This window comes from Trichosporon asahii, assembly GCF_000293215.1.
Source record: "Trichosporon asahii var. asahii CBS 2479 unplaced genomic scaffold scaffold00075, whole genome shotgun sequence".
Taxonomy (NCBI): domain Eukaryota; kingdom Fungi; phylum Basidiomycota; class Tremellomycetes; order Trichosporonales; family Trichosporonaceae; genus Trichosporon; species Trichosporon asahii.
Genome location: NW_014040850.1, coordinates 653,085 through 675,209, shown reverse-complemented (window position 1 = coordinate 675,209; position 22,125 = coordinate 653,085). Strand labels below are relative to the sequence as shown.

General features: G+C 60.3%; 8 protein-coding genes and 1 non-coding gene across 9 annotated transcripts; 3 read left to right on the top strand and 6 right to left on the bottom strand.

The window, feature by feature from the left end:
• Positions 1-898: 898 nt before the first annotated feature.
• A1Q1_05806 (palmitoyl-protein thioesterase) lies at positions 899-2,022 on the bottom strand (the record flags this gene model as incomplete). The annotated part of the gene is made up of 2 exons (XM_014321015.1): positions 899-1,516; positions 1,582-2,022. 2 exons carry the CDS (start codon positions 2,020-2,022, stop codon positions 899-901), a joined length of 1,059 nt encoding a protein of 352 aa, XP_014176490.1.
• An 810-nt stretch (positions 2,023-2,832) lies between these two features.
• A1Q1_05805 (uncharacterized protein) lies at positions 2,833-3,525 on the top strand (the record flags this gene model as incomplete). The annotated part of the gene is made up of 1 exon (XM_014321014.1): positions 2,833-3,525. The coding sequence occupies one exon, from the start codon at positions 2,833-2,835 to the stop codon at positions 3,523-3,525; it is 693 nt and encodes a 230-aa protein (XP_014176489.1).
• A 2,300-nt stretch (positions 3,526-5,825) lies between these two features.
• On the top strand, positions 5,826-7,626 carry A1Q1_05804 (ammonium transporter MEP1; the record flags this gene model as incomplete). Its single annotated transcript, XM_014321013.1, has 2 exons — positions 5,826-6,253; positions 6,369-7,626. 2 exons carry the CDS (start codon positions 5,826-5,828, stop codon positions 7,624-7,626), a joined length of 1,686 nt encoding a protein of 561 aa, XP_014176488.1.
• Positions 7,627-8,047: 421 nt separating this feature from the next.
• A1Q1_05803 (uncharacterized protein) lies at positions 8,048-9,349 on the bottom strand (the record flags this gene model as incomplete). Its single annotated transcript, XM_014321012.1, has 3 exons — positions 8,048-8,698; positions 8,742-9,133; positions 9,211-9,349. 3 exons carry the CDS (start codon positions 9,347-9,349, stop codon positions 8,048-8,050), a joined length of 1,182 nt encoding a protein of 393 aa, XP_014176487.1.
• Positions 9,350-9,645: 296 nt separating this feature from the next.
• On the bottom strand, positions 9,646-9,728 carry A1Q1_t434. The gene has a single exon. It is a non-coding gene; the product is annotated as a tRNA-Arg (tRNA).
• A 172-nt stretch (positions 9,729-9,900) lies between these two features.
• A1Q1_05802 (gastricsin) lies at positions 9,901-11,717 on the bottom strand (the record flags this gene model as incomplete). Its single annotated transcript, XM_014321011.1, has 4 exons — positions 9,901-10,212; positions 10,379-10,787; positions 10,849-11,110; positions 11,162-11,717. 4 exons carry the CDS (start codon positions 11,715-11,717, stop codon positions 9,901-9,903), a joined length of 1,539 nt encoding a protein of 512 aa, XP_014176486.1.
• A 673-nt stretch (positions 11,718-12,390) lies between these two features.
• A1Q1_05801 (uncharacterized protein) lies at positions 12,391-15,243 on the bottom strand (the record flags this gene model as incomplete). The annotated part of the gene is made up of 5 exons (XM_014321010.1): positions 12,391-13,167; positions 13,205-13,307; positions 13,353-13,393; positions 13,448-13,530; positions 14,163-15,243. The coding sequence occupies 5 exons, from the start codon at positions 15,241-15,243 to the stop codon at positions 12,391-12,393; spliced, it is 2,085 nt and encodes a 694-aa protein (XP_014176485.1).
• A 3,138-nt stretch (positions 15,244-18,381) lies between these two features.
• A1Q1_05800 (uncharacterized protein) lies at positions 18,382-18,688 on the bottom strand (the record flags this gene model as incomplete). Its single annotated transcript, XM_014321009.1, has 2 exons — positions 18,382-18,390; positions 18,446-18,688. 2 exons carry the CDS (start codon positions 18,686-18,688, stop codon positions 18,382-18,384), a joined length of 252 nt encoding a protein of 83 aa, XP_014176484.1.
• A 441-nt stretch (positions 18,689-19,129) lies between these two features.
• On the top strand, positions 19,130-22,072 carry A1Q1_05799 (transcription factor; the record flags this gene model as incomplete). Its single annotated transcript, XM_014321008.1, has 4 exons — positions 19,130-19,144; positions 19,433-19,702; positions 19,759-21,252; positions 21,293-22,072. 4 exons carry the CDS (start codon positions 19,130-19,132, stop codon positions 22,070-22,072), a joined length of 2,559 nt encoding a protein of 852 aa, XP_014176483.1.
• Between the last annotated feature and the right edge of the window lie 53 nt (positions 22,073-22,125).

Genomic DNA, 22,125 nt, shown 5'->3' with positions numbered 1-22,125 from the left:
CACAAGCAGCCATGTTCCAAATCTGATCTGCGCGTTACTATTTATTCCTAGATCGGCCGTGTACATTTCCAAAGATGGACATTAACATCCGACGCACGATCGCGGACGCGTGTGCCCATGCTCCTTTGCATATTTGCATGCTGCATGTCCACATGTCTGTGAAGGGTATGGGCTGCGGACAAGCTGAGCTGTGGGCCGCTCTGCGAGACGCTTTGCGCTGTCGTCTGGCAGATCTGGTCGGGCCGCCCCGGACTTGGAGAGTCCGATCGCCCAACGAGCAGCACGCGTGATTGCATCTTACTACAGCTGTCAGATGCCAGATTGGCGAGGTCTCGATCGCGAGGCAGTCTGTACCTGCGGCCTTACTCCTCCGCCTTCACGACTTTGAGACGTCGCCACTATCAGCACATGCACGACTCCCTCACAGTGTGAGAGGCACGTGATGCGATGCAAGCAAAAACGTTGCTCCTTTTCACCGTTTGGAAACTGTAGAGTTTGACATGTGATGCACGTTGCAGAGGAGAAGTGTCGTGGGCAAGCACTGCAACACTGCACTGAGGGAAAGTGGGGTGCGTTTCGCGATCTCGACTCCCTCTACCAGTCGTTCCGGCTACGTTTCGGATTCTCTCAGCCTATGGTCCGATTCCACGATCGATCGACGTGCGGCGAGGACCGCCGCTGCATCAGTGCTCGGCATTGTCAGCGGTCCAGGAATAGTTTGCCGAGAGGAGAGCGGCGTCATTTGGCAGCTCATGGCTGTCCCTCTTGAGCCGAGCTCCGTCTCCTATTTCGGTCCTGCTCACTGTGCTTAGGCATGACTTCTGACATTTTACAACCTACACATAGTGTTTCTTCGCCTTCACTCTACTCTGATCTGGGAGGCGTACGCCCCAGGCGCTCACTGCTTCTCCTTCTGGTCCCATCCGACCCACTTGTCGAGCAGTTTGTCAGCACATCCCCCCTCGCCTCCGAGCTGCATGTGCTGCCCCTCGCAGTCGACGAGGTGGAGTCTCTTCTTCTTGTCGAGCGTCTTGAGCCCGATCCAGTCCTGCTCATAAAGCGGCTGATCCTTCAGAAGAATCACACGGCGTTTCTCCAGCACGTCCATAGTCCCGACGTCCTCTAGCGTCTTCGCCTCGGCGTCGGGGTCCTCCTCCTCGGGCGCCAGGGTGGCCCACTGCGAGCTCCTGGCCGGGAAGACGGTCGTGTCGTTCAGGAAGTTGACGGCGATAAGGTTCTCGAGCTTGTCGAGGCCGCGGCCGCCGTGTTCCCTGCCTGTTGGCTCGCCGTCGTCGTCCAGAATCCCCTCTGCGTTCAGGTCGCGCAGGAATGTGTTCAGCGTCAGGAACTCGTCCAGACGGTCCACGTCGCGGTAGTACTGGGCTTGGATCAGACGGCGCTGCGCGAACGCGGTATACACTCCCGCCCGGGCGGCGTTGTACGCCAGCTTGCACATGAGTGTCGGTGGGTCGGGACAGGGTATGAGCGCGTTGATGCCGTAGTGCGGTGTGCCGAACTGATAGTCAGCTTCGACAGGAAGGGCTGAACAGCTGAGCAGGCAGAGGGGTGAAATGTACTCACAGTGATGAGGTTGCGCATACGATCGCCGTGTTCACAGTACTGCGCGATGTACCTCAGAAACAGCCCGCCCTGAGAGAATCCCATGGCATCGTACCCATTCTGCAGCTCCGGAATCGACTCGAGCTCGGCGCACTGGTCCTCAGCCAGCCGCTCGGCCTTGCCCCACCAGCCGGCACGCTGCTCCTCGCTCGGGCCCGAGTTCAGCGGCGCGACAATACTGTGCACGTAAATGCCGGGGTATCGCGTGCGCACAATGCCGATGAACTCGTCAATGCCGTCTGAGTGGGCCGTGTCGCCGAGGCCGTGCCAGATCACGAGCGGGCGGGGGTTCGGAATGGGCTTGGTATCGCTGGTCACGGAGTCATCGGAAAACGGGACTTGTTGCGGGATTGACGCCGCCGCCGCCAGCGTCGAGAGAAGAAGGAACAGAGACGTGCGCATCGTCCGTCGCTATTGCTAGTTGTGTGCTGTTGCCGACTGAGAGGCGAGCGCGAGCTCAAAGCGGTGGGTCGATGACCCGCTTGCGTGAGCGTCACCGACGTCACGTGATTCGCCACCCAACGTCACCTACGGCAATCCGGCAACGGCCGGTTCGAGTCAACCGTCGTGTCTCAATGGCTTCTGCGTGCATGTGTTCAATCCCTTGCCCGCGTTGCATGCGTGCATCTTCGTCCTCGTTCGATCTGGGTAACAGTTGCAGTGCCCTCCAGTCAAATGCAGAGGCAGTTCGCTGGAACACTAGATTGGGCGGCTCACACACGACGCCGCTGCTCGAGCCCGCCGGTGTCAGGCGCTGACGATGGCAAGAGGGCATGTGCGTCTCAGTCTTAGCCAGAGTGATGGTCCGATCTGCCGTGGCTGACGCCTGCAAAGGCCGGTGAAAGGCAGGCCAGGCTGAACGGAGAAAGATGCGAGTAGTGTGCAAGTGTGTGCATAGTGTGTGTTCTCACCATCAGAAATTTACCGCAACTAGCCTTCCCAGTGTAGCTTCGTCACTAGCTCCGGAAGCATCAACGCGTGCACACACGGCAACACGGCGGCGGGCAAGCCGACGCGAACGCTCATATAGCTAGCGGCAAAGTTTCACCACCATCAACCCTACTCACACGCAACACTTACATCAACGGCTTGAACTCTTGCTGTCAAGCTTGCATCACCTCACCGCAACTTCACACTCCCGGCTTTCTCCTCGACTCAGAGCACAGGAAAAGAAACTCTCATCTTTACCATCCGAGCGCTCGCCGCTGGCCCATGAGCCCCATAACCATCCTCCTAACCCAACCCTCCGGCGACACTTTCGCTCTCCCTCCCCCGAACACGACGAGCTACAAGCGGATGACTCCCGTCCTCCAACCAAGCCCCGACGCGAGCCTACTGCACGCACCGCAAGTGCTAATGGTGCGCACGCCGCGTTCCCGGCCGAAGCGGCGCGAGTCGCTACCTGCGCACGTCCCGCGTACAGACGAGGAAAGGGGGCGCACGCCCAGGACGCCCGATACGCCGCGTGTGCCGCGAGTGTCTCGGTCGCCGCGATCTTTCGATCTGGCCGGTACAGAGGACAGTGGAGCGAAGCTCACGCCGCCTCCGTTGCCGCCGCAACCGCGACCCAATGCTGAACCAAAGACGAGTGCCTACGTCTTGGACCTGGTGCTCGATAACCTCAAGGCTACTCACGAAGCGAGTCTGGCGCGCGAAGGTGCCGAGAAGCGTGCTGCCGAGAACCACGAGCCCGCAAAACGGGAGCGGCCACGGGGCCGCCAGCGTCCCAGTGCCGTTGACGCCGGCACGTCCGCTTTAGCGACAGTCGTCGAGTGTGCACGCGACGCAGCCGGCGCTGGTGACGCGCCGTACGCGCCGACGCCTGCGACACCTATACCGGTTATTGGGCCCCGGCACTCGGCCTACTCGGGCTGCTCGGGCACCGGCAGTCGTTCCAAACTTTAGGACCTTTAGCGCCGTTAGCGCACCCGTTGTAATGTTAGACTGATGGCCCCACATGCCCCACACAGGGCAAGGCCGCGTTGTATACTGCTGCATGCATACTTCTAGGACAATACTGTTCCGTGCGACGTACGATGTGCCGTGGACCGGAGGTGGCAGGCGGCCGTAGTTGGTCAGATTCGCTTCTGATGGAAGCCGATCTGCTACCAATTTCCAGAGTGGACATAGGGCCACAAGGCTCAACCCGGGCCGCAGTGAGTGTCCGCTCGTCATCAGTCGAAAGTCGAAAGAATGCCTCGCGCGCGATATATTTCGCCCTAATCTGGTAATCGGGCTCATTTTCTCGGCTATAACCCCCAACCGTCCACTGTGAGATCAAGAGTTCAGTAGGCGGCCTTATCTCTGTGTTGCCCACCATACCATCATGCCAATCTTACCAATCTGCCGTCTGTGCGGGGCCATGTTGCGTGGAACACCCTGCCACGCCGTCAGTGAAACAGTGGCTGACGCTTGTATCAGTGCTCGGCACATTTTGAGTTCTTGCTTCACCCGTTGCCTCACTCCCTTCACGCAATCACGAAACGGTCAGTAATCAGTAATCAGCTGCCCACCACACGGCAGTGGCGAGCTTCAGATGCCGCATGTCTCGGCATGTCAGCTGGGCGAGTGAACAGACGAGTATTCGAGAAGGACAGGGGAACAGGGATGCAGCATGGACCGCCGCTCGGGTCGTAATATAGGCGTGGTGATTCTTGGCAGGATATCGACTGCTTCACTCGCCATCACCCGCGATAAGGGGTTGCTGGGCGCTGGGCAGGCTGGGCGGGGTTCCGTGTTTGGGATACGTCAGACGATGGATCCTTATCAGCGACCGGCGAAGGCCGAAATACGGGTGACCGACGAGCCCAGGTGTGCCGAGTGCCGCATACAGGGGAATACGGATACGCACTGACCGACCAGTGAGGATGAGTATCGCGGAATGGTCGATACCAGCGAGTTCCGTATCTATCGCTCACCCTGCGTGCCCTGCGTGCCCTGCATGCCCTGCATGCCCTGCGCAGCCCCTGTCAGCGACCAGAGAGGACAAGGGCGGATCTGCACGTGACGGGTGGAGGTTGTAAACCAACAGACCGGATTGGCCAATCAGATGCCAGGAGAAGTGCATATCTCTCGATTCCAGGCCCGCACGAGGGCCGTGCAGCCGATTGCACCGTGGATGGCTCCGTCGGCCAATCATGCGCCGGCGATGCGGGGGAGATAACAATCACTCTTACTCGAAGAAAATCCTCACTGCAAGGGCCAAGGGGACACTTATCCACCCGCAGTCATCCACATGCCCCACTTCTCCAGGGCAATCGTCGCCCCCTCCCTCCAGATCGTCCATTCACAGCGCGCGTGGACTGATTCCCTATGCGAGCACTCATTCGCTGCCTTTCGGACGCAAGAATCTCCGCACTCCACGGAAGGGCGCGTAGGGTCGGCCACTCGATGGCGTCGCCCGCCTGCAGCCCGTACGGAGATCGACGGGCAGACACGGCCCAGCCAGCCGCAGCCCCTGCCCACGCACTACACGCACTACTGACCGCTATCTATGCAAAACTGCCGCTCGTGCGGGGGAGGGCGACCCAGGGTCAAGCAGGTGGATCTCGCTCCAGCCCCGCTCTCATTTGTCCAATCGAGCCGTAAGCGACCATCAACTATCCGGGGCTGAACGAGTGCCAAGGGTCCGACTTAGCGTTATCAGTACGCTGAGCCGTTGGCCACCCGCCATCGCCCAGCGCACACGCACACCCTTACCCGCCTAGCCAGATTCGCAGCCAGCACTACCCAGGTCGCCGATTAAGTCCTTGCCTGGCCGTTTCCGGCTTCCGTGTCGCCGCGATGCGGGGCAGGGCGCGCGATCAGATCTGGCGTGCTGGCGTGCGTACCGACATGCATGTTTTACGATCATCGATCGTTGTCCTCGTTCTTCTCTTATATCTCCTCTCTCAGCAAGAACAGCGACCCGCATACCCCGCATTTCTTCTCACACCTACCTTCGTGCTATTGACGCCACCGGGCCGCCGACAAGAACCTTAGATTGTCGATCTTCTTCTCCCGCCCGCCCAGCTTCTGATTTACCGCCTACAGATTGATACAGCCTTTGTCACTTTCAGCTATCTATCTTCTATATCTCGACTCTCCGACTTGGCATCAGCACCCCCCACACGACCCACACACTCTCTATCTCAACACACTTCTCCTATCTCCCTATCCCCTATCCCGACTCAGAACACCGCCACTACTCTCCCTAGCCGTCCCCGATGGTCAACGTCACCTACGGGATCCTCACTCCCAACGCGGACGGGACGTACAGCTTTGATAAGCTCGGCACGGACATTGTCGCGACGACAAAGGACGGCGAGACGGCCATCTACTCGGCCGGCGACATCGCCTGGGTGCTCACATGCACCGTGCTCATCATCTTCATGATCCCCGGCCTCGGGTACCTGTACTCGGGGCTGGCGCGGCGCAAGAATGCGCTGCAGCTTCTCTTCCTCTCCATGGCGTCCCTCGCCGTCGTCTCCTTCCAGTGGTTCTTCATCGGCTTCTCCCTCGTCTTCTCTGAGACTGGCGGCTCATTCTTCGGCGACGGACGCCACGTCGGCATGCGCGGCGTCCTCGAGGAGCCGACGCCAGAGTCTGGTGGCCGTCTCCCCCGCATCGTCCTGGCCACTTATCAGCTCATGTTGTGAGTAGAAATTTGGATCCGAGGCCGCTCAAGTGTGTCGTGCCTGAGCCGCATAAAGTGGCTCTTTGCTGTCACGCACCTCCTTATCGCACGTTATCAAAACTGACACTTGCAGTGCCTGTCTCGTGCCGGCAGTTCTTCTCGGCGCCGCCGCTGAGCGCTCGCGCACGCTTCCCGCCCTCCTCTTCATTTTCTGCTGGACGACGCTCGTGTACGACTTCCTCGCTCACTGGATCTGGTCCTCGAACGGCTGGGCCGCCAAGTGGGGAGTCCTCGACTATGCCGGCGGTGTTCCCGTGGAGATCGCCTCTGGTGTCGGCGGCCTCGCCTACTCTTACTTCATCGGCAAGCGCCGCGGCTACGGCACTGAACGTGTGCTCTTCAAGCCCTCGAACGTTTCGTCCGTCACGCTCGGCACCGTCTTGCTCTGGTTCGGATGGATGGGCTTCAACGGTGGATCCTGCTACGCCGCCAACCTGAAGGCCGCGATGAGCATCTTCTGCACCAACCTCGCCGGCTCCGTTGGCGCCATCACTTGGATGATCATGGACTTCCGTCTCGAGCACAAGTGGTCCATGGTCGGATTCTGTACCGGTGCCATTGCCGGTCTCGTCGCCATCACCCCCGCTGCCGGGTTCGTTGGCGCTCCCGCCGCCGCGCTCATTGGTCTCGTCTCCGCCGTCGTGTCCAACTTGGCCACCCGCCTCAAGAGCACGATGCGCGTCGACGACCCCATGGATATCTTTGCCGTGCACGCCCTCGCCGGCGTCGTCGGCTGTCTCATGACCGGCATCTTTGCCCAGTCCTCCGTGGCCGCTAACGACGGATTCACCGAGATCCCTGGCGGATGGCTGAACGGACACTGGATCCAGCTGGGCAAGCAGGTTGCTTGGGTCGCCGTCGGCGCGGGCTGGACCTTTGTCGTGACCATTGCGATCATGTTTGTCATCAACCTGATCCCTGGATGCAAGTTCCGCGCGTCCGAGGAGGCGCAGATCATCGGCATGGACGAGGCTGATCACGACGAGTACATTGCCGACTATGCCTTCTTCCGCCGCGACCTCGAGGAGCCCGATATGCGCATGTGGCGTACTTTCACGCCGCAGTTCAACCAGACCCCTGCTCCCTATCGTCGGAGCATGAGCCAGGAGGACGTCGAGCGCGGACGCGGTCTGTCCCCTCACCCGCGCCACGACCGCAGCCGCTCCCGCACGCGTACCGGCGACATTGAGCCCATGGAGCCCATCAACGAGGCCCATGGCGAGGGCCAGGTCCGTTTCCAGCAGGAGAAGCTCGAGGGCACGCCGACGTCCTCGACGGCCACGAGCCTCGACAAGCCGATTGACGAGAAGGATGTCGCCGATCGCCATTGAGCTCAAGCTCGAGCTCGAGCGGGCAGCGCGAGATGTGTTTCCAGCAACGTGAGGGCCAGCGAGGCGCCCCATGTTAGAAGCTTAGAAAGTGTAGAAGCAGCAGAAAGCAAGTAAAAAGGATTGTGTCTAAACAGCCACAACAGTAGACCACCCTAATCCCTCCCGTATAAACCGACATTGTCTTGGTCATTTTTTCTCATCATCTTTGTATACACAACTTTGTACATGCATTTTCAGCCAATTTGTTCTCAGCTATACTTTTTTGCACTGACATCGTCGCGAGTTGAGAGTTGCCATGGCAAGAAAGTCAGTCGCCACCATACCGAGTGCACACATGACCCGGCGCCCTCGACTAGTATACACATCCATCCCTGAAGGCTACAACGTCAGACCAGCTAGCTCTAGTAATCTATGCCCCGCCTCAGAGCCTGTACCCCATCACGGCGTCGTTGATCTCGCGCTGCTGGGCAAAGTCCAGCCCCCGGTTCTGGAGATACTCGACGACCTGGACCGTGCTCCCGAGCGAGTTGAACCACACCTTTTCCGGCTTGCTAAACCTCTCCTCGAGCATGTACGCGACATGGCGGTGATAAAGCGAGTAGATGAGACCATAGTCGGTGGCGAGGTTGACAAAGTTGGCAACGGCGTGGCTCGGGGTGCGCTCGTATCCCGCAAACAGGGCGGGGTTGGCCAACAGCCCTCTCGCGGCCATGACGCCCTTCACGCCCGTCTTGGCGCGCATCGTGTGCGCATCCCCCAGGCTCCAGATATCCCCGTTGCCGACAGCAGGCACCTCGCCACGGGCACACTCGACCGCGAAGCGGATGCCGGCGAGGCTGACGTCCTCGGTGGACGCCTGGTGGCGCGTCCGTCCGTGGATCGTGACATAGCTCGCGCCAGCAGCGATGGCGTTCCGGACAAGCGTGTGTGTGCGCTCCAGCTCGGGGTCGATGCGGATCTTGACGCTGATGGGGAACGCCCACCCCATCCGGCCGTGCACGGCGCGCACCATGTCGGCGACGAGCTCCGGCTTCCGCAGCAACGCACACCCAATGCCCTCCTTGAAGGCCCACTGCTGCGGACAGCCGCAGTTCAGGTCCACACCGTCGACGTACGGCGACAGCAGCTCTGTAGCGTCCGCCAGCGAGGCGCCATTCGGGCTCGCGAGCTGCGCGACGAGCGCACCGCGCACTAACCGGCTGTCCCGCCCCGGCTGGCCTGCGGGGAGGCGGTTGCTCTTGCGCGGAACGTAGCGCGACTGCTGTGGGGGAAGGGGCGAGAGAAGCGACGGTGAGGGGTCGGTCGGGATCGGTTCGGGTAAGTCGAGGAGCGATGTCGAGGGAACCGAGGGGTCCATCCAGAACACGCCGCGCTCGTTTGCGCTCGTCGAGAAGTCCGAGATGCGTGCTGTTTGCGCGCGGGAGAACTCCTCGGCCAGGATCATCGGCGTGTGCGTCACATGCGTCTCGTACAGCGATGTCAGGTGGCGGAAGGGCACTGATGTCAGCTATGTTGGATGGGACCGCAGACAGCTTCGATGCGAGCGCCTAGCGCCGCGACTGTATTCGCCCGGCGGAGACTCACGCTTCGAACACCGTACGAGCGGCGCGAGGACGTTCACGTCGAACTCCTCCAGCATCGTGCGCACGGGCAAAACCTCGGGCTCGGGCAGCTCGGGGGCCGCATCGTGCGCGTCGCCGTTCCGCACCGCGTCCACGCTCATTGTTGTTGATGTTGCAGAGGTGACAGCCAGCCCGACTTTTCGAAAGCTGGTCGGCACGTGACAGGCCGTGCCTTCGCCACCCTCCACCCTGACACCTACACACAAAAGACGACTCCGCGTGCAACTCACAGAGAGCCATATGTCTCACAATCGGAACCAGCTGCGAAGACACATAACTTCCATGATCTCCAGCAGAGCATGCTTGTGGCACGAGGATGTTCATCGTAACGCTTGGGGAAGGCAAAATGCGAAAAAATTGAGTATCCGTCGTCGCTCTCGGGAAGCTCAGGAATGAAAACCGCATGCGGGGGTCGAACCCGCGATCTTCCGCTTACTCCTTAAGTAGGAAACGGACGCCGTACCGCTTGGCCAATGCAGCAATGTCATTTCTTGACGGGCACAATGCCGCCCGGCAGCATAAGCCAAGCACCATTTTCTTTACACTAATTAGCAGAAATACGGAAAATCATCAGTGCCTTCGTACTCGCTCGTGAGAGGTCGCAGATGGACCATAAAGTACTCTTCTCATGCAGCAGCTCTATAATGACATCTTAAAGATGTAAAGTTAACCGATAGATGGTGAAGTCGGCGGCTGACGGTGAGACGGCTGACGTGAAGACGATGGTGACCGGCTCCATCTTCTTGAGCACAAGTGGTCCATGGTCGGATTCTGTACCGGTGCCATTGCCGGTCTCGTCGCCATCACCCCCGCTGCCGGGTTCGTTGGCGCTCCCGCCGCCGCGCTCATTGGTCTCGTCTCCGCCGTCGTGTCCAACTTGGCCACCCGCCTCAAGAGCACGATGCGCGTCGACGACCCCATGGATATCTTTGCCCCCCCCCTCCTGGACAGAGGTCCATCTCCGCTTGTCTGTGCAGAGGTAGAGTATCTCTTGGTGCATTGCATACCGACCATGCATCCCAACAGTGAGCCACAGTCACTCAGTGGCCCGGCTTATAATGTGCAAACCCGACCGCAGCAGGTTCAATCCGATAAGCATGATAAACATTATGGAAGAACCACTCGCCCACAACCCCAGCAGTCTGGACCTCGGGATTAGGGTCAATCTTGGCAAGACACAGTCCCTCCACGCCCACTCCCGTCAACTTCTTGCCGAGGAACTTGCTCGGCTCCAGTCTGAACGGCTTCCCTCCATACACGAGCGAGATGGACTCAGTCGTGTTGCAGGGAATACCGTACTTCTTCCCGTTCGCTACGTGCTTGGCCCCCGGGATGGACAGAATGGCAGGGTCGAGCACGACCTGTGGCAGGATGACGTTCGTGTTCCCCGTATCGATGAGGGTTGTGCAGTTCTCCAGCTTGTGGACTGTACCGTTCGGGCCAGCGACGCCGTCCAGCTTGACTTTCCACTGCTGCGGCGACCAGGGCACGACGGGGACCCAGTGCAGCTCGCCCTCGAAGGCTGCCTTGTCGACTCCGCTGGATGTCAGCGTGTCCGAGCGAAGCGAGGCTATCTCAAGTTGCAGAGAAAGGGACGTACCCAATAGTCAGCTTTCCACCGGGACTGCTGTGGTTCCTCTGAACTTCGAGGCCGTCGTGATCCGGGTTGGACATCTCGACACCGATCAGATTCTCGGCAAGATGGCCCTTCTTCCATCCCTCGACCCACCATACCTCGGCCTTCTCGTCCGTGACGACCTCCCACGGCTTGTCCCCGTTCTTCACGGCTACTCTTTGCGCACCCATGATCCCTACCGTGGTCGTGTTGACCCAGTATTGCATGTTGGCCGTCTTGGCGAGACCTGGGCGTTAGTACCCACTCTGGATGGGGAAGGGAGAGGAGGGGGACTCACCAAAATCATACGGGAACGAGATTGAGCCGATGCCAACCACATCGCGCACAAACTCGCCCTCTGCCTCACTCGCATCCGAATACGCCACGCTCAGTTCTCGCTCGTACTCCGCCTTCGCCGTCGTACTGCTCTTGCTGGCGTCGTAACCCGGCACAGCCGTACATGCGCTAGTATTGCAGAAAGGCGGCGCGCCCCAGACCCACAGCGCGTCGGAGCCCGTATCGAAGATGACTTCGTGGAGCTGGGGCCGCGTACCGAGGGACACGGGGACGGTGTAGACGTAACCCCAGTTCTTGGCGTCGGTGCTCGTCGTGCCGTTGCGCTTAGCCAGGGTGGAGGAGGAGCGAGATAGATAGCTCTCCAGTTCGGACTCGAGGTGACGCCGCTCAAGGCCGTGGGAGGTGCGGATGTGTGCTTCGAGGAGTGCATGGTGGGATGAGAGGGTTTGGGGGCGGGGGCGGGCGTGTCGACGCAGAGGGAGTGTCACTCCTCCCGACGTCTCTGAGGCGGCTACCGACAAGGTCGTAAGGATAGTGAGGACGATTAGTACGTACATTGTCGCCGTTGAGAGTCGGGGGTCCGGACGTAAGACCTGGCAGGTTATATGCATCAGTACCCAAGTAGCGGAGCACATGGTGCCGAGACAGCCTCGGCGACATCGCCGGTGTACTCCGCTAGCATCTGACTCGGCACAGCTCCGTGCTTTGGTGTCAATGCTGCTAGATTTCTTGGCCTTGCCAAGTTGATCCGCTGGTATTAGAGTGCAATCAAGGCGGTGCTGTTCACATGATACCGAGATAGCGACGCGCACGCGTCCTTTGTTCGGAAGTCTCGGCGTACTAACGAGCACATGATGCAATTCGAACCTTGTCTGAGCACTTTTGGCTTTAGCTTCGATGGCCCATGTGATGTTACACGTGCTCGGGACATCGTCAGTCCGCATTCCCCTCATCTTCAAGGTCGGTGCATGGTGTCAGCGGGGCTCACGCAGTATCCAGAGAATGCATTATAGAGCACAGTATGATCGCATGTACAACCGAGAGTCCCAAAGCTTGCTGAGGCGTGTATGTTTAGTTTTGTGTGTGTGCGGGGTGATATGCACAGGCCATGCTTCGGCCGTTTTGTCATTTCCAGAAGCGTAAAGTTTACGCCTTGAGGTGGGTCGGTGTGGTGGTCCTGGTTGGTGGCGAATGAATTAGTGAAGGCAGATGGAGTTTTTTGACCCGTGATTAGTTGAGAAGCTGCGGCGGAGTCACACTGGGACTCTCGGGACTGAGGGGGGCGAGAAGCGTCGCAATGCCGGGGAGACCCCTCCTCGAGTACTTCTCCTCCTCGAGTGCGGTGCTTGCGAACACCTCGAGAGGCGAGGGACCAAGGACGCCACCGCGCTCGCTGGGGGGCGTAGGCAGCTTCGGAGGCCAATCGGCTGAGCCACGCACGAAGCTCTCGGCGCGCTGGAGCGTAAGCCCAGGGTAGGAGGCGTAACTCGGGCGGAGGGGTGACCAGGTCGGCGCTTGAGGTACAGGAGTGGCGGAGAGGGAGCTGGCGGGCGCCGCATGCGACACTGGTGCAGTCATCGGCGAGCTGTTGATCGACGGCTCAGGAGCGGAAGTAGCCGAGACGGGCGTACGAGTAGCGGGCAGCGAGGGGGCAGCCATTGCCGGCGAGGGAGGCACCAGCGAGGGGATGGACTCATCACTCTTACGCTGGCGGCGCGGCTTGGGAGTCTTCTTCGTGCTGCGCTTAGGCTGCTCATCCTGCTGGGCAGGATAGGTGGTATAGCTGTGAGGCATCGGCGGCGTGCGCTGCGCAAGGTCTTGCAGTGCGTGCGCTGGGGCAGGACGAGGTGCAAGCAGAGGAGGCTGATGAGTGTACTGATACTGCTGGTGCTGGTGCTCGGGGTAGTACTCCTGCTGCGCAAACTCTGCTCCACCGTTCTCAAACCGCCTTCCATTCCCACGACCGGTGCGGGGCTTCTTCGCGCGGCCGCGGTGAGAGGTCGTTTTCTGACCGTCAGTTGAAGCCCCGGCAGCAGAAACTCACGTCCTCGGATACACGCCAGTAGCCACCCTTGCCTGTGCCCACGCCTCCCTCGGTGACGGGGCGCTCGACGTTGACGAACGCCGGGTTCATGGACAAGTTGTGTCTGATCGAGTTCTGCCATCAGCTACGAGTAGCCCGGAAAGCTTACGCGGAAGGTCTGTCCGAGCACGCGGAAGTAGGGCCAACGCTCTTCCATCGCCTGGTAGATCTAGAGTCAGCTTGCCGCCCGCAGGAGCAACTCACTTGATTGAGGGTGAGCATCTTGCGGGGGGACGAGGCGATCACGAGCTTGGTCAGAATCACGTAGGGAAGGTCGGGCTTGACCGCTGTAACGGGTAAGTTTGCGCTCTTTGTGCCGGGGAGGTGGCCAAGGGGGGAGGGGGGTGGGGGTGGTGGGGCGACGCATGCGGGGTATAACGCAGGATGCACGAAAGAAGAAGACGAACGACTTGCAACTACGCCCCTCGTCGGGCCACTGGTGAGCCGTTCACCGAGACTTCTTTTACGCCCCAAACGGATCCTAACGAGGATCGCAGTGCTCGCTCGGTCCATTTTCGGGGCCAGTCGCCGCGCCCTGCAGCAACCCCGCCTAGGCCACACCGAGTCCAGCCATTGACGCCCCAAGGGGCGCATCGGCCGGCTCGCCAGGCATCAGTGAGCATCCAGAGAGCAGGCCGAGGCCCCCAGCTCGCTCTGCGGCCCCACGGCGCAGTCCCTGGCCTCGACCCAGTCCGTGCGCAACCGTCCCGGGGTGACAACATTGTAGGCGGCCAGTTGACGAGACGCGACCAGATCTGGCACTCTGCGGCCGGACACACCGAAGAACACCGGAGCAGCGAATGCACAGCTGTGCCCAAGCAAGATGTGCCAGGCTGGATTACCCGGATGCGAGAAGTGCGAGATGCAAGGAATGGATGACAGTGCGGAATCAGGGGGCGGGTGTGTACTGTATACTCACGGTCTCCGTTCTCATCAAGTCCGATGCGCGACGTCCACGACCTTCCCTTGTTGATGACACCGGCTTCCTCCAGCCTGATCCATGCTGCCTCCGAGATCGACAGCTCGTTCCAGTTGCGCTCGCGCTCGGGCGGCGTCGTCGGACGCGGGCGGTAGAAGTGTCCCTCGCGCATGCGCACGAGGTGCTCGTACTCGAGAGTGACAGGCTGGGCACCTGGTTTTGCAGATTGGGTCAGGCCGAGAGCGCGGACGGCGGCATCGTCCGGAGCAGGCAGTGTCAGGGGCGGCATGTCGGAGGTCGGAATTACCGAGAGCGAGCGAGAACGAGAACGAGAGCTGGAACGGTCGCGAGCGATGTATCTGTTGTCATCGTCGGACTTGGAGTCGACCACGTTGTCGTCAGCGCCGTTGGCCTCGTCGTCGTCGGTGTCGTCCACTCTCCGCCTCTTGCCGGTGACCGCGGGGACGCCGCCGTCGTTGCGCGCGCGTGCTCTTGAACGCGTGTTGGGAGGTGAAACTGGCGCATCGGCCTTGCTGAATCGGGTAGAACGCATGATGGGAGTGATAACCAGATAGAAGGGAACAGAATACCTTGAAAAGGGGTGAGGGGAGGGAGTGGAAGGTGATGAGGAAGGCGAGGAAGAAAGCGACGTTAAGGATAGAAGGCCGGGCGGCGAATGGGTGGATGGGTGTGTAGCTGTTGAAGCAGGGTCTGTGGCCAGGCAAGGATAGAAGAAAGACTTTGCAGGTGCAGATGAGACTGGCGGAGGGGCAGGGGTGAATGAGGGGGCAACAGTTGATGTCGCTGTTGTTCTGCAGAGGAGAGGAGAGGAAGGAGGGGTACTTATGGGAGTCTTTGTTGGTTTGGGGACGTGCTGTGGAGGGAGGAGGAAAGAGCGGAGAGAGGAAGGGGCGAGTGTGGGACAGGGGAGGTGGGGGCGACTGGGAGGAGGAGGGCCAGGAGGGAGACGGGTGCGCCCTCTTGCAGGGTGTTGGTGTGGGAGTGCGCTTGTCGACGCAGATGCCGCGGATTCAGCCTGAGATGCGCAGGATGCACACGTTGCTGGGCTTGGGCGAGCCATGATTGTCGATCGCCCCAGGGGCTACGTACCCTGCTGCTGCTCAGCGGCTGGGAGTGGATTCGGTCGGACGGGACGAAGACACGAAGACACGAGGGGGGAGCGACGGCACGACGGAGGATCGGGGAAGGCGCGCAAGATGGGGGGGAATTGCGAGCGAGAGCCTGGTGATCCGCCGAGGGCTGAGATCGGAGAAGCAGAGCACCCGATGGTCAAGCAGTGCTCTGTGTATCCGTGTGTACTGGTCAGTGTGTGCGTGTGTATCCTCGCCTGCTCGTCGGTCGATGGTTGGGTGCGACTTGATGAGCGGCCGGGTCTCTGTGTGAGCAGGGCGACGGCGGGAGCGACACTGTTTCTGGAGGCCCGGGGGCCTGGTCAGGCCACGACGCCTGAACACACAAACACGGCGATGACAATGACGATGGCGACGATGACGCTCGTGTGCGATGTGCTCTGAATTGCAGGATGGGGCGTTGGTGACGATGGACGTTGGTGCTCGACGGCGAGAGGGCGGCGGTATGGAACGAAAAACGGATTGACCGATTGCTGGGTGCTCCTGATGCGCAAATTGATCGCAGCGTGTACACAAACGAACGCCTGGCAACATGTCTCGAATCCCATGCACTTTTGTATACTCGCCTCCCCCGCGCACAGTCCCGGATCCTCGCCGCGGGCATGCCCGTGGAGAGTCCAGGTGACACGGCTGATGAAGTCAGCGCACATTCAGGACGTGGACCGTGCGAACAATAGTCTAAGGTTGCGATGACCAGGACGGGGTGCGAGGCACAGCAAACAGGCTTGGGTATAGCGGGGTATGGCGAGGTCAGAATATCGGAGTGTCGGGGTGTCGCTTCGGGTGTCTCTCTGCCGCCGTAAGCCGTGCTGCTTTGGTCTGATAGTGGCTCGGGTTGTGCGCACTCCGCCGGAGGTTGCAGAGACCACAGAGTTCCCCATGTCGAGCACCGGCGGCCGTCTGTGTGCTGTGCTCGACACAATGTCTCACGTCGGTCTCACCCCCTCGCTCACTGCTGCTCTGGCCTCGGCTCTGCCCCTTGACAATTGCCCAAACTCACTCCGCTGTCATTGCGCGACACACGCTGATCCCCGCTGATCGTGCCCCTCGAGCAGCCTTCTCGCAGAATTTGTATAACGGCCAGAGCCCCGTGTTTACCCGTTTCCAACATGTCGATCCATTCCAGCTCGCGTTCCATGCCGTCTCGCTCCACCAGCATCGCCAGCACCACCCTCGCAGCCCACGCCATGGTTCATATCCACCGGCTGTGCATGCGCACGTACCTATAACCAGGTGACTTCTCGTGGAGTCTGTGGAGCACACGACCACAGCGGTGGCGCCGCCACCTGTGCAACCTTTCTGGTGTGCAGATGTCGACGTTGAAGCGAGGCTAGGCGAGTCTGGGCATTCCACAGATTCAATTACAAATAACCATCGGACGCTGTGTGTGGGGTCAGTGTTTCGATGTGGGCGCTTGGCACATCTGGGCAATGGCCAATGTGGCCAGGCCTGGGGCACCACATTCGAGCTGGAGTGCAATGGGTGGTCTTGCTTCTAATCTGCAGACATCTGCGCTCGCAGTCGAGGCGTGGAGCAAGCGATGTCACCAGAACCTCAGCACGGTATGTGGGCACTTCTTTGGCTGCGTGCACGTTCTGTCAAAGTCGAGGCTTGCTTCTAAGGCTCAGGGATCAGAGAGATCGCTCCACCCAAACAGCTCCAGCTGAGATCGTGTCATTGTCAATGCGTAACGCTGATCGACACAGCCGCGTGCGTTTTCCTGGCTTCGTCAGTGCAGATGAGCGCCCCTCATTCTTCACATTCTTGGTGAGCGAAGTGTCAGTGGTGCCAAGCAGCAAACACAGTCGCCCCACTTACCCCATAACTTCTTGTGTGCTGTGTGCTCTCTGTTGCTATGCAGCTGGCCAATTCCGTAATTTCCGCGGTGGACGTGTAAGCAACAACGTCGAGCAGTGCAACGGTCTCAAGCGCCCAACACCGTGAGAACCCGCTCAGTCCACACAACAGCCACCGCAGCATCTGCGTCCTGCTGTTCCGCTCCTGCGTTCCATTCCTCGTTGCGTCACACCTCCGCTACCCGATCTTCTGGAGCCAGTTCGCCGCTGGAGCAGCAGGACCGCTAGTCGGGGCTCTTGCGCAAAATGCGGTACCCCTCTGACGCTCCTCCCGGTTGGGTAGAGTGGCTGCACTGCTGGGGATCTGGCTGCTCGACCTGCCGAGCACGGTGCCGAGTGGGGTCCGTATGGTTGTCGTGCTGACAGTCCAGACGACTTATTCTAAGTCATCCTCGACCGTTTTTGAGCGCTGCAGATGCCGTCGTTATCAGCCATCGGCAACTCGTCTCGGCCGCTGAGCCTCGTTATTTGACAGCCAGCGAGAGCAACATCGCCGTCCGTCAGCGTCACTCTCATTAGCGACGCCAAAATAATCAGTGGTTTGGGCGCCATAGGGTGTCCGATGGTCCTGTCGATTTCTGCCGTACAATATGTTCTACCTCGGTGTCCGTTCGGCTTTCGCGCCCTAAACCTTAGCATGCCTAGTGGACCCACGGGAACGGTAAGTGATGCCATCAGTCGAACGGTTTCCGGGTATGTGATTGTGCCGCCGAGTAGATGTGTCGCTAGCGGCAGGATTCCAGTCTCGGAGACGGTCTGCTGCAGTTTGAGACGGGTGTTCCGAGCATCCTGGGAATTACAGTGACCATCCATAGCTGCTCAAACGGTCGTCCTTCATCGTCCGCCCCCTCCGCCGGCGGCCGCGCCCGCGTTCTCCTTTGGCTCCTCTCCGATGTTGAAGGCGATGAAGAGCATGGCGACCACAATGCCGAACCAGTACTTCTGCAGGAACGTCTTCTCAGGCGGCGGCTTCACCTCTTGCCCCGTTTGGTCCACTACGACCGGAGCCGCGAGCGAAGGGCTGTAGTCAGCTACGTCTCCGCATCATGACGAACCTGTGGGCGACATCAGCATCCTTAACAACGATCTCGACCGTCGGAATCTCGCTCGACTGTGCGCTGGCCGCGCCGGATTCGGGACATTCCCCAGATACCGGGGCATCCAACGGCTTGTACTCGATATCTGTTGGCCTACCGTTTGCCAAGTGCACGGTCAAAGAGGCTGGAGAGGAGGCAAAGCACTGTCATCAGATGCGTTTCGCGTTAGTATTGCTCACAGCTCGTGTAGAGGTAGTCAACTGCTGGTCACCGATGTCGAGGGCGATCTGGTACCAACTGGCGTCGCTAGAGGAAGGCGCGACGGCCTGGGCGGAAGGCTCATAAGTCACCTTGTTGTTGTCAATCTGGACGACACCTCGGGGCGCAAAGTCGCTGCCGTCCAAGAAACGGTGGGAGAGAGTGTACTCCGCTGCCTGCGCCTGCAGCGCCATGGCGAGGATGGCGACAGTTGAGAGGATCATAATTGGTGTTCGACGGGAGGAAGGCGGTTCGGGAACTTGGAGCTGTACCTGCTGTCCGACTAGTTCGTTATCAGAGTATCGTTCGGCAGTCCGGGAGTGCAGCTGGTCAAGGTGTTGCGGAAATGGAGATGGGAAGGAAGGCTGTGGCTGCTGTTGAATGTGCAGTCGTGGGCCAGGAGTCGTGAAGCGTCATCGGAGACCGCGACACCGACGCTCAAGTGCCGTGACCGAGTACATTAACGGGATCAAAGCCATCTCTAATGAGCGAATTAACAAACATTTCTAATCTGCGATCGGTGGATGAGGAGGTGTGCGGGGCCCACAGTGGACCTCGTGCCTGTCAGTCGCGTGCGACGTTGGTAGCCAGCGCGACGTCAATGTCCACCGAAATCGCCAGAGGTCTTGTGCTTCCACCTCTACTGCATATCCCTCTAACCACTCATGTCTACGCGCGCGGTAAGTCAAAAAATTGTGTATTGGAGCTAATGTTTAGATCGTCAAGTGTAAGCTGCAAATCGAACGGTATCCCGCTGACTTTCAGCCGTGCTCTCCGGAGACACGGTCATCGTGCGGCCCAAGGAGGCGCCCGCCAAGGGACAGCCTGCCAAGGAGCGGTGAGCTATCACGGCATCGTTAGCTAACGGCAGTGTCCTCCACCTTGCTGGTATCTCTGCTCCGCGACTCGGAACTGCCCAGCGCGATGATGAGGTGAGCCGCCTGAGACAGACGATCAGCTGACGGCAGCCGTTCGCCTTCCCTGCCCGCGAGTTCCTTCGCACTCACCTCGTCGGCAAGGAGGTCGCCTTCAACGTCGTTCACACTCTCCCTAACGGAGGCGAGTTTGCCAACGTCTTCTCCGCTCCTCCCGGGCCTGGTCAGCCTCCCGTCGATGTTGCTCAGCTCGTTGTCAGCAACGGATGGGCCAAGGCTCGTGACAACGCCGGCGAGCCGCTGAAGGATGCCGAGGCTGCTGCAAAGAGCGAGGGGCGCGGTATTTGGGCGGACGCCGAGACTGTAAGTTGAGTGTCTGATTTACCACTGACAAGCAGCAACGCACCGTCGCCTACCAGATGCCTGCCGACGCCCACGCATTCATTAACGAGCACAAGGGCAAGGACATCAACGCGATTGTCGAGCAGGTCCGCGATGGCACTCAGCTTCGTGTGCGGTTGTTGCTTGACGACACGAACCACCAGTTTGTTAACCTCGTCATTGCCGGTGCCAAGTCGCCCCGTGCCGCTGGTCGTGAGGGGGACTCCGCCGAGCCATGGGGAGAGGAGGCCAAGTTCTTCACCGAGGTCCGCCTGCTTCAGCGCCCGGTCAAGGTCCGTCTTCTGAGCGCCCCGGCCTCCGGACCTGCGCCCTTCCCCGCTTCGTCCGAAGGTGGCCTGCCTGCTCCCAGCCAGGGAGCTAGCTTCTTCATCGGCCAGGCCCTCCACCCCAACGGAAACATTGCTGAGTTCCTCGCTGCTGCTGGACTTGCCAAGGTCATCGACTGGCACGCGGGTATCCTCGCCAACTACGGCGGTCTTGAGAAGGTTCGCGCCGCGGAGAAGTCTGCCAAGGCTAAGCGTGCCGGTATCTGGGAGGGCTACGGCACTCCCGCCGCCGCTGGTGGCGCCGGCAGCAATGGTCACGCCGCTCCTAGTGCTTCGACCAAGGGCCAGACCTTTGACGCTACTGTCACCCGCATCTGGAGCGGTGACCAGCTCAGCATTGTCGACAAGAACGACCCGAAGGGCGTTGAGCGCCGCGTCCAGCTGTCCTCTGTTCGTGGCCCTCGTGGGACTGACAACAAGAACGCTTACTGGGGCGGAGAGGCCAAGGAGTTCCTCCGCAAGCGTCTCATTGGCAAGACTGTGCACGTCACTGTTGACTACGTCAAGCCCAAGGATGGCGACTTTGACGAGCGCGAGTGTGTCACGATCCACTACGGCGGTGCCAAGAACAACATTGCTACCCAGCTTATCGAGAAGGGTCTTGCGACTGTGCTGCGCCACAGGCGAGATGACGAGGACCGCTCGGCCGAGATTGACCAGCTCATCATCGCCGAGCAGACTGCGACTACCGAGGGCAAGGGCCTGCACTCCACCAAGGACGTCGCTCCTCCCCGCATCGTTGATGCCTCTGAGTCGCACAACCGTGCTACGCAGTACCTCCCCTCGTGGAAGCGTTCCGGCAAGCACAATGCCGTCGTCGACTTTGTCTCGTCCGGCTCGCGCTTCAAGCTGCTGCTTCCCAAGGAGAACGCCAAGATCACCTTTGTTCTCGGTGGTATCCGTGCTCCTCGCACCGCCCGCTCAGCCATCGAGAAGTCGGAGCCGTTCGGCGCCGAGGCGCAGGCCTTCGCCAACAAGTACATGCAGCGTGATGTCGAGGTCGCGTTCGACAGCAACGACAAGTCTGGTGGCTTCATCGGCGCGATGTACTCGAACGGTCAGAACGTCGCCGTCGAGCTTGTCCGGGAAGGTCTCGCCAGCGTTCACGAGCCGAGCGCGCGCCACCTACCCTTCGGCGGCGAGCTTCTCGCTGCAGAGGAGGAGGCCAAGAAGTCTGGAAAGAACGTAAGTCTGCCATCTATCTGGTGAGTGTAGCTGACCTCAGCTCTGGGCCAACTACACTGGTGAGGAGGCGAAGGAGGTCGTCGAGGACACTGGCGCTGCTCTGCCGCCGCAGTACCTCGACGTCGTCGTTACCGCCGTGCGCAAGAACGACCCGTTCCAGTTCTCTATCCAGATCCTCGACGGCAAGAACGACGCCGCGCTCGACAAGCTCATGAACGACTTTGCGCTGCACCACCGAAACCAGGCCAACGCCGCTCCGGCCGGCTGGACGCCAAAGACTGGCGACCTGGTCTCGGCCAAGTTCTCCGAGGACAACCAGTGGTACCGTGCCCGCGTGAAGCGCGCTTCGGGTATCAAGAAGGAGGCCCAGATCGTGCTGATCGACTATGGAAACGAGGAGACGGCGCCGTTCTCGCGCCTGCGACCGCTCGACGCCAAGTTCAAGCCCCTCCCGGCGCAGGCCAAGGACGCACGGCTGTCGTTCGTCAAGCTCGTCCCCCGCGACAGCGAGTACGGCGCCGAGGCCTGGGGCCGTTTCTCGCAGTGGGCCGAGAACCGCAAGCTCGTCGCCAACATTGACCAGCGCGAGGGCAACCTGCTGCATCTCAGGCTCATCGACCCGTCCGACCCCAACGCGGCCGAGGACCCGCTCGCGTGCCTCAACGCCGACCTCGCGCGCGAGGGTCTCGCCACCCTCGACAAGTCGCTCAGGTATCTCGGCGCATACCCCGCCATCGTCAAGAAGATTGACCAGGCAATCGAGGGCGCCAAGGCAGACCGACTGGGTATCTTTGAGTTTGGAGATGTGTCCGAGGACTGAGCGAGCGAAAGCGAGCGAGTCTGAGGCAAGCATGGTGTCAACTGAAGAGTAAC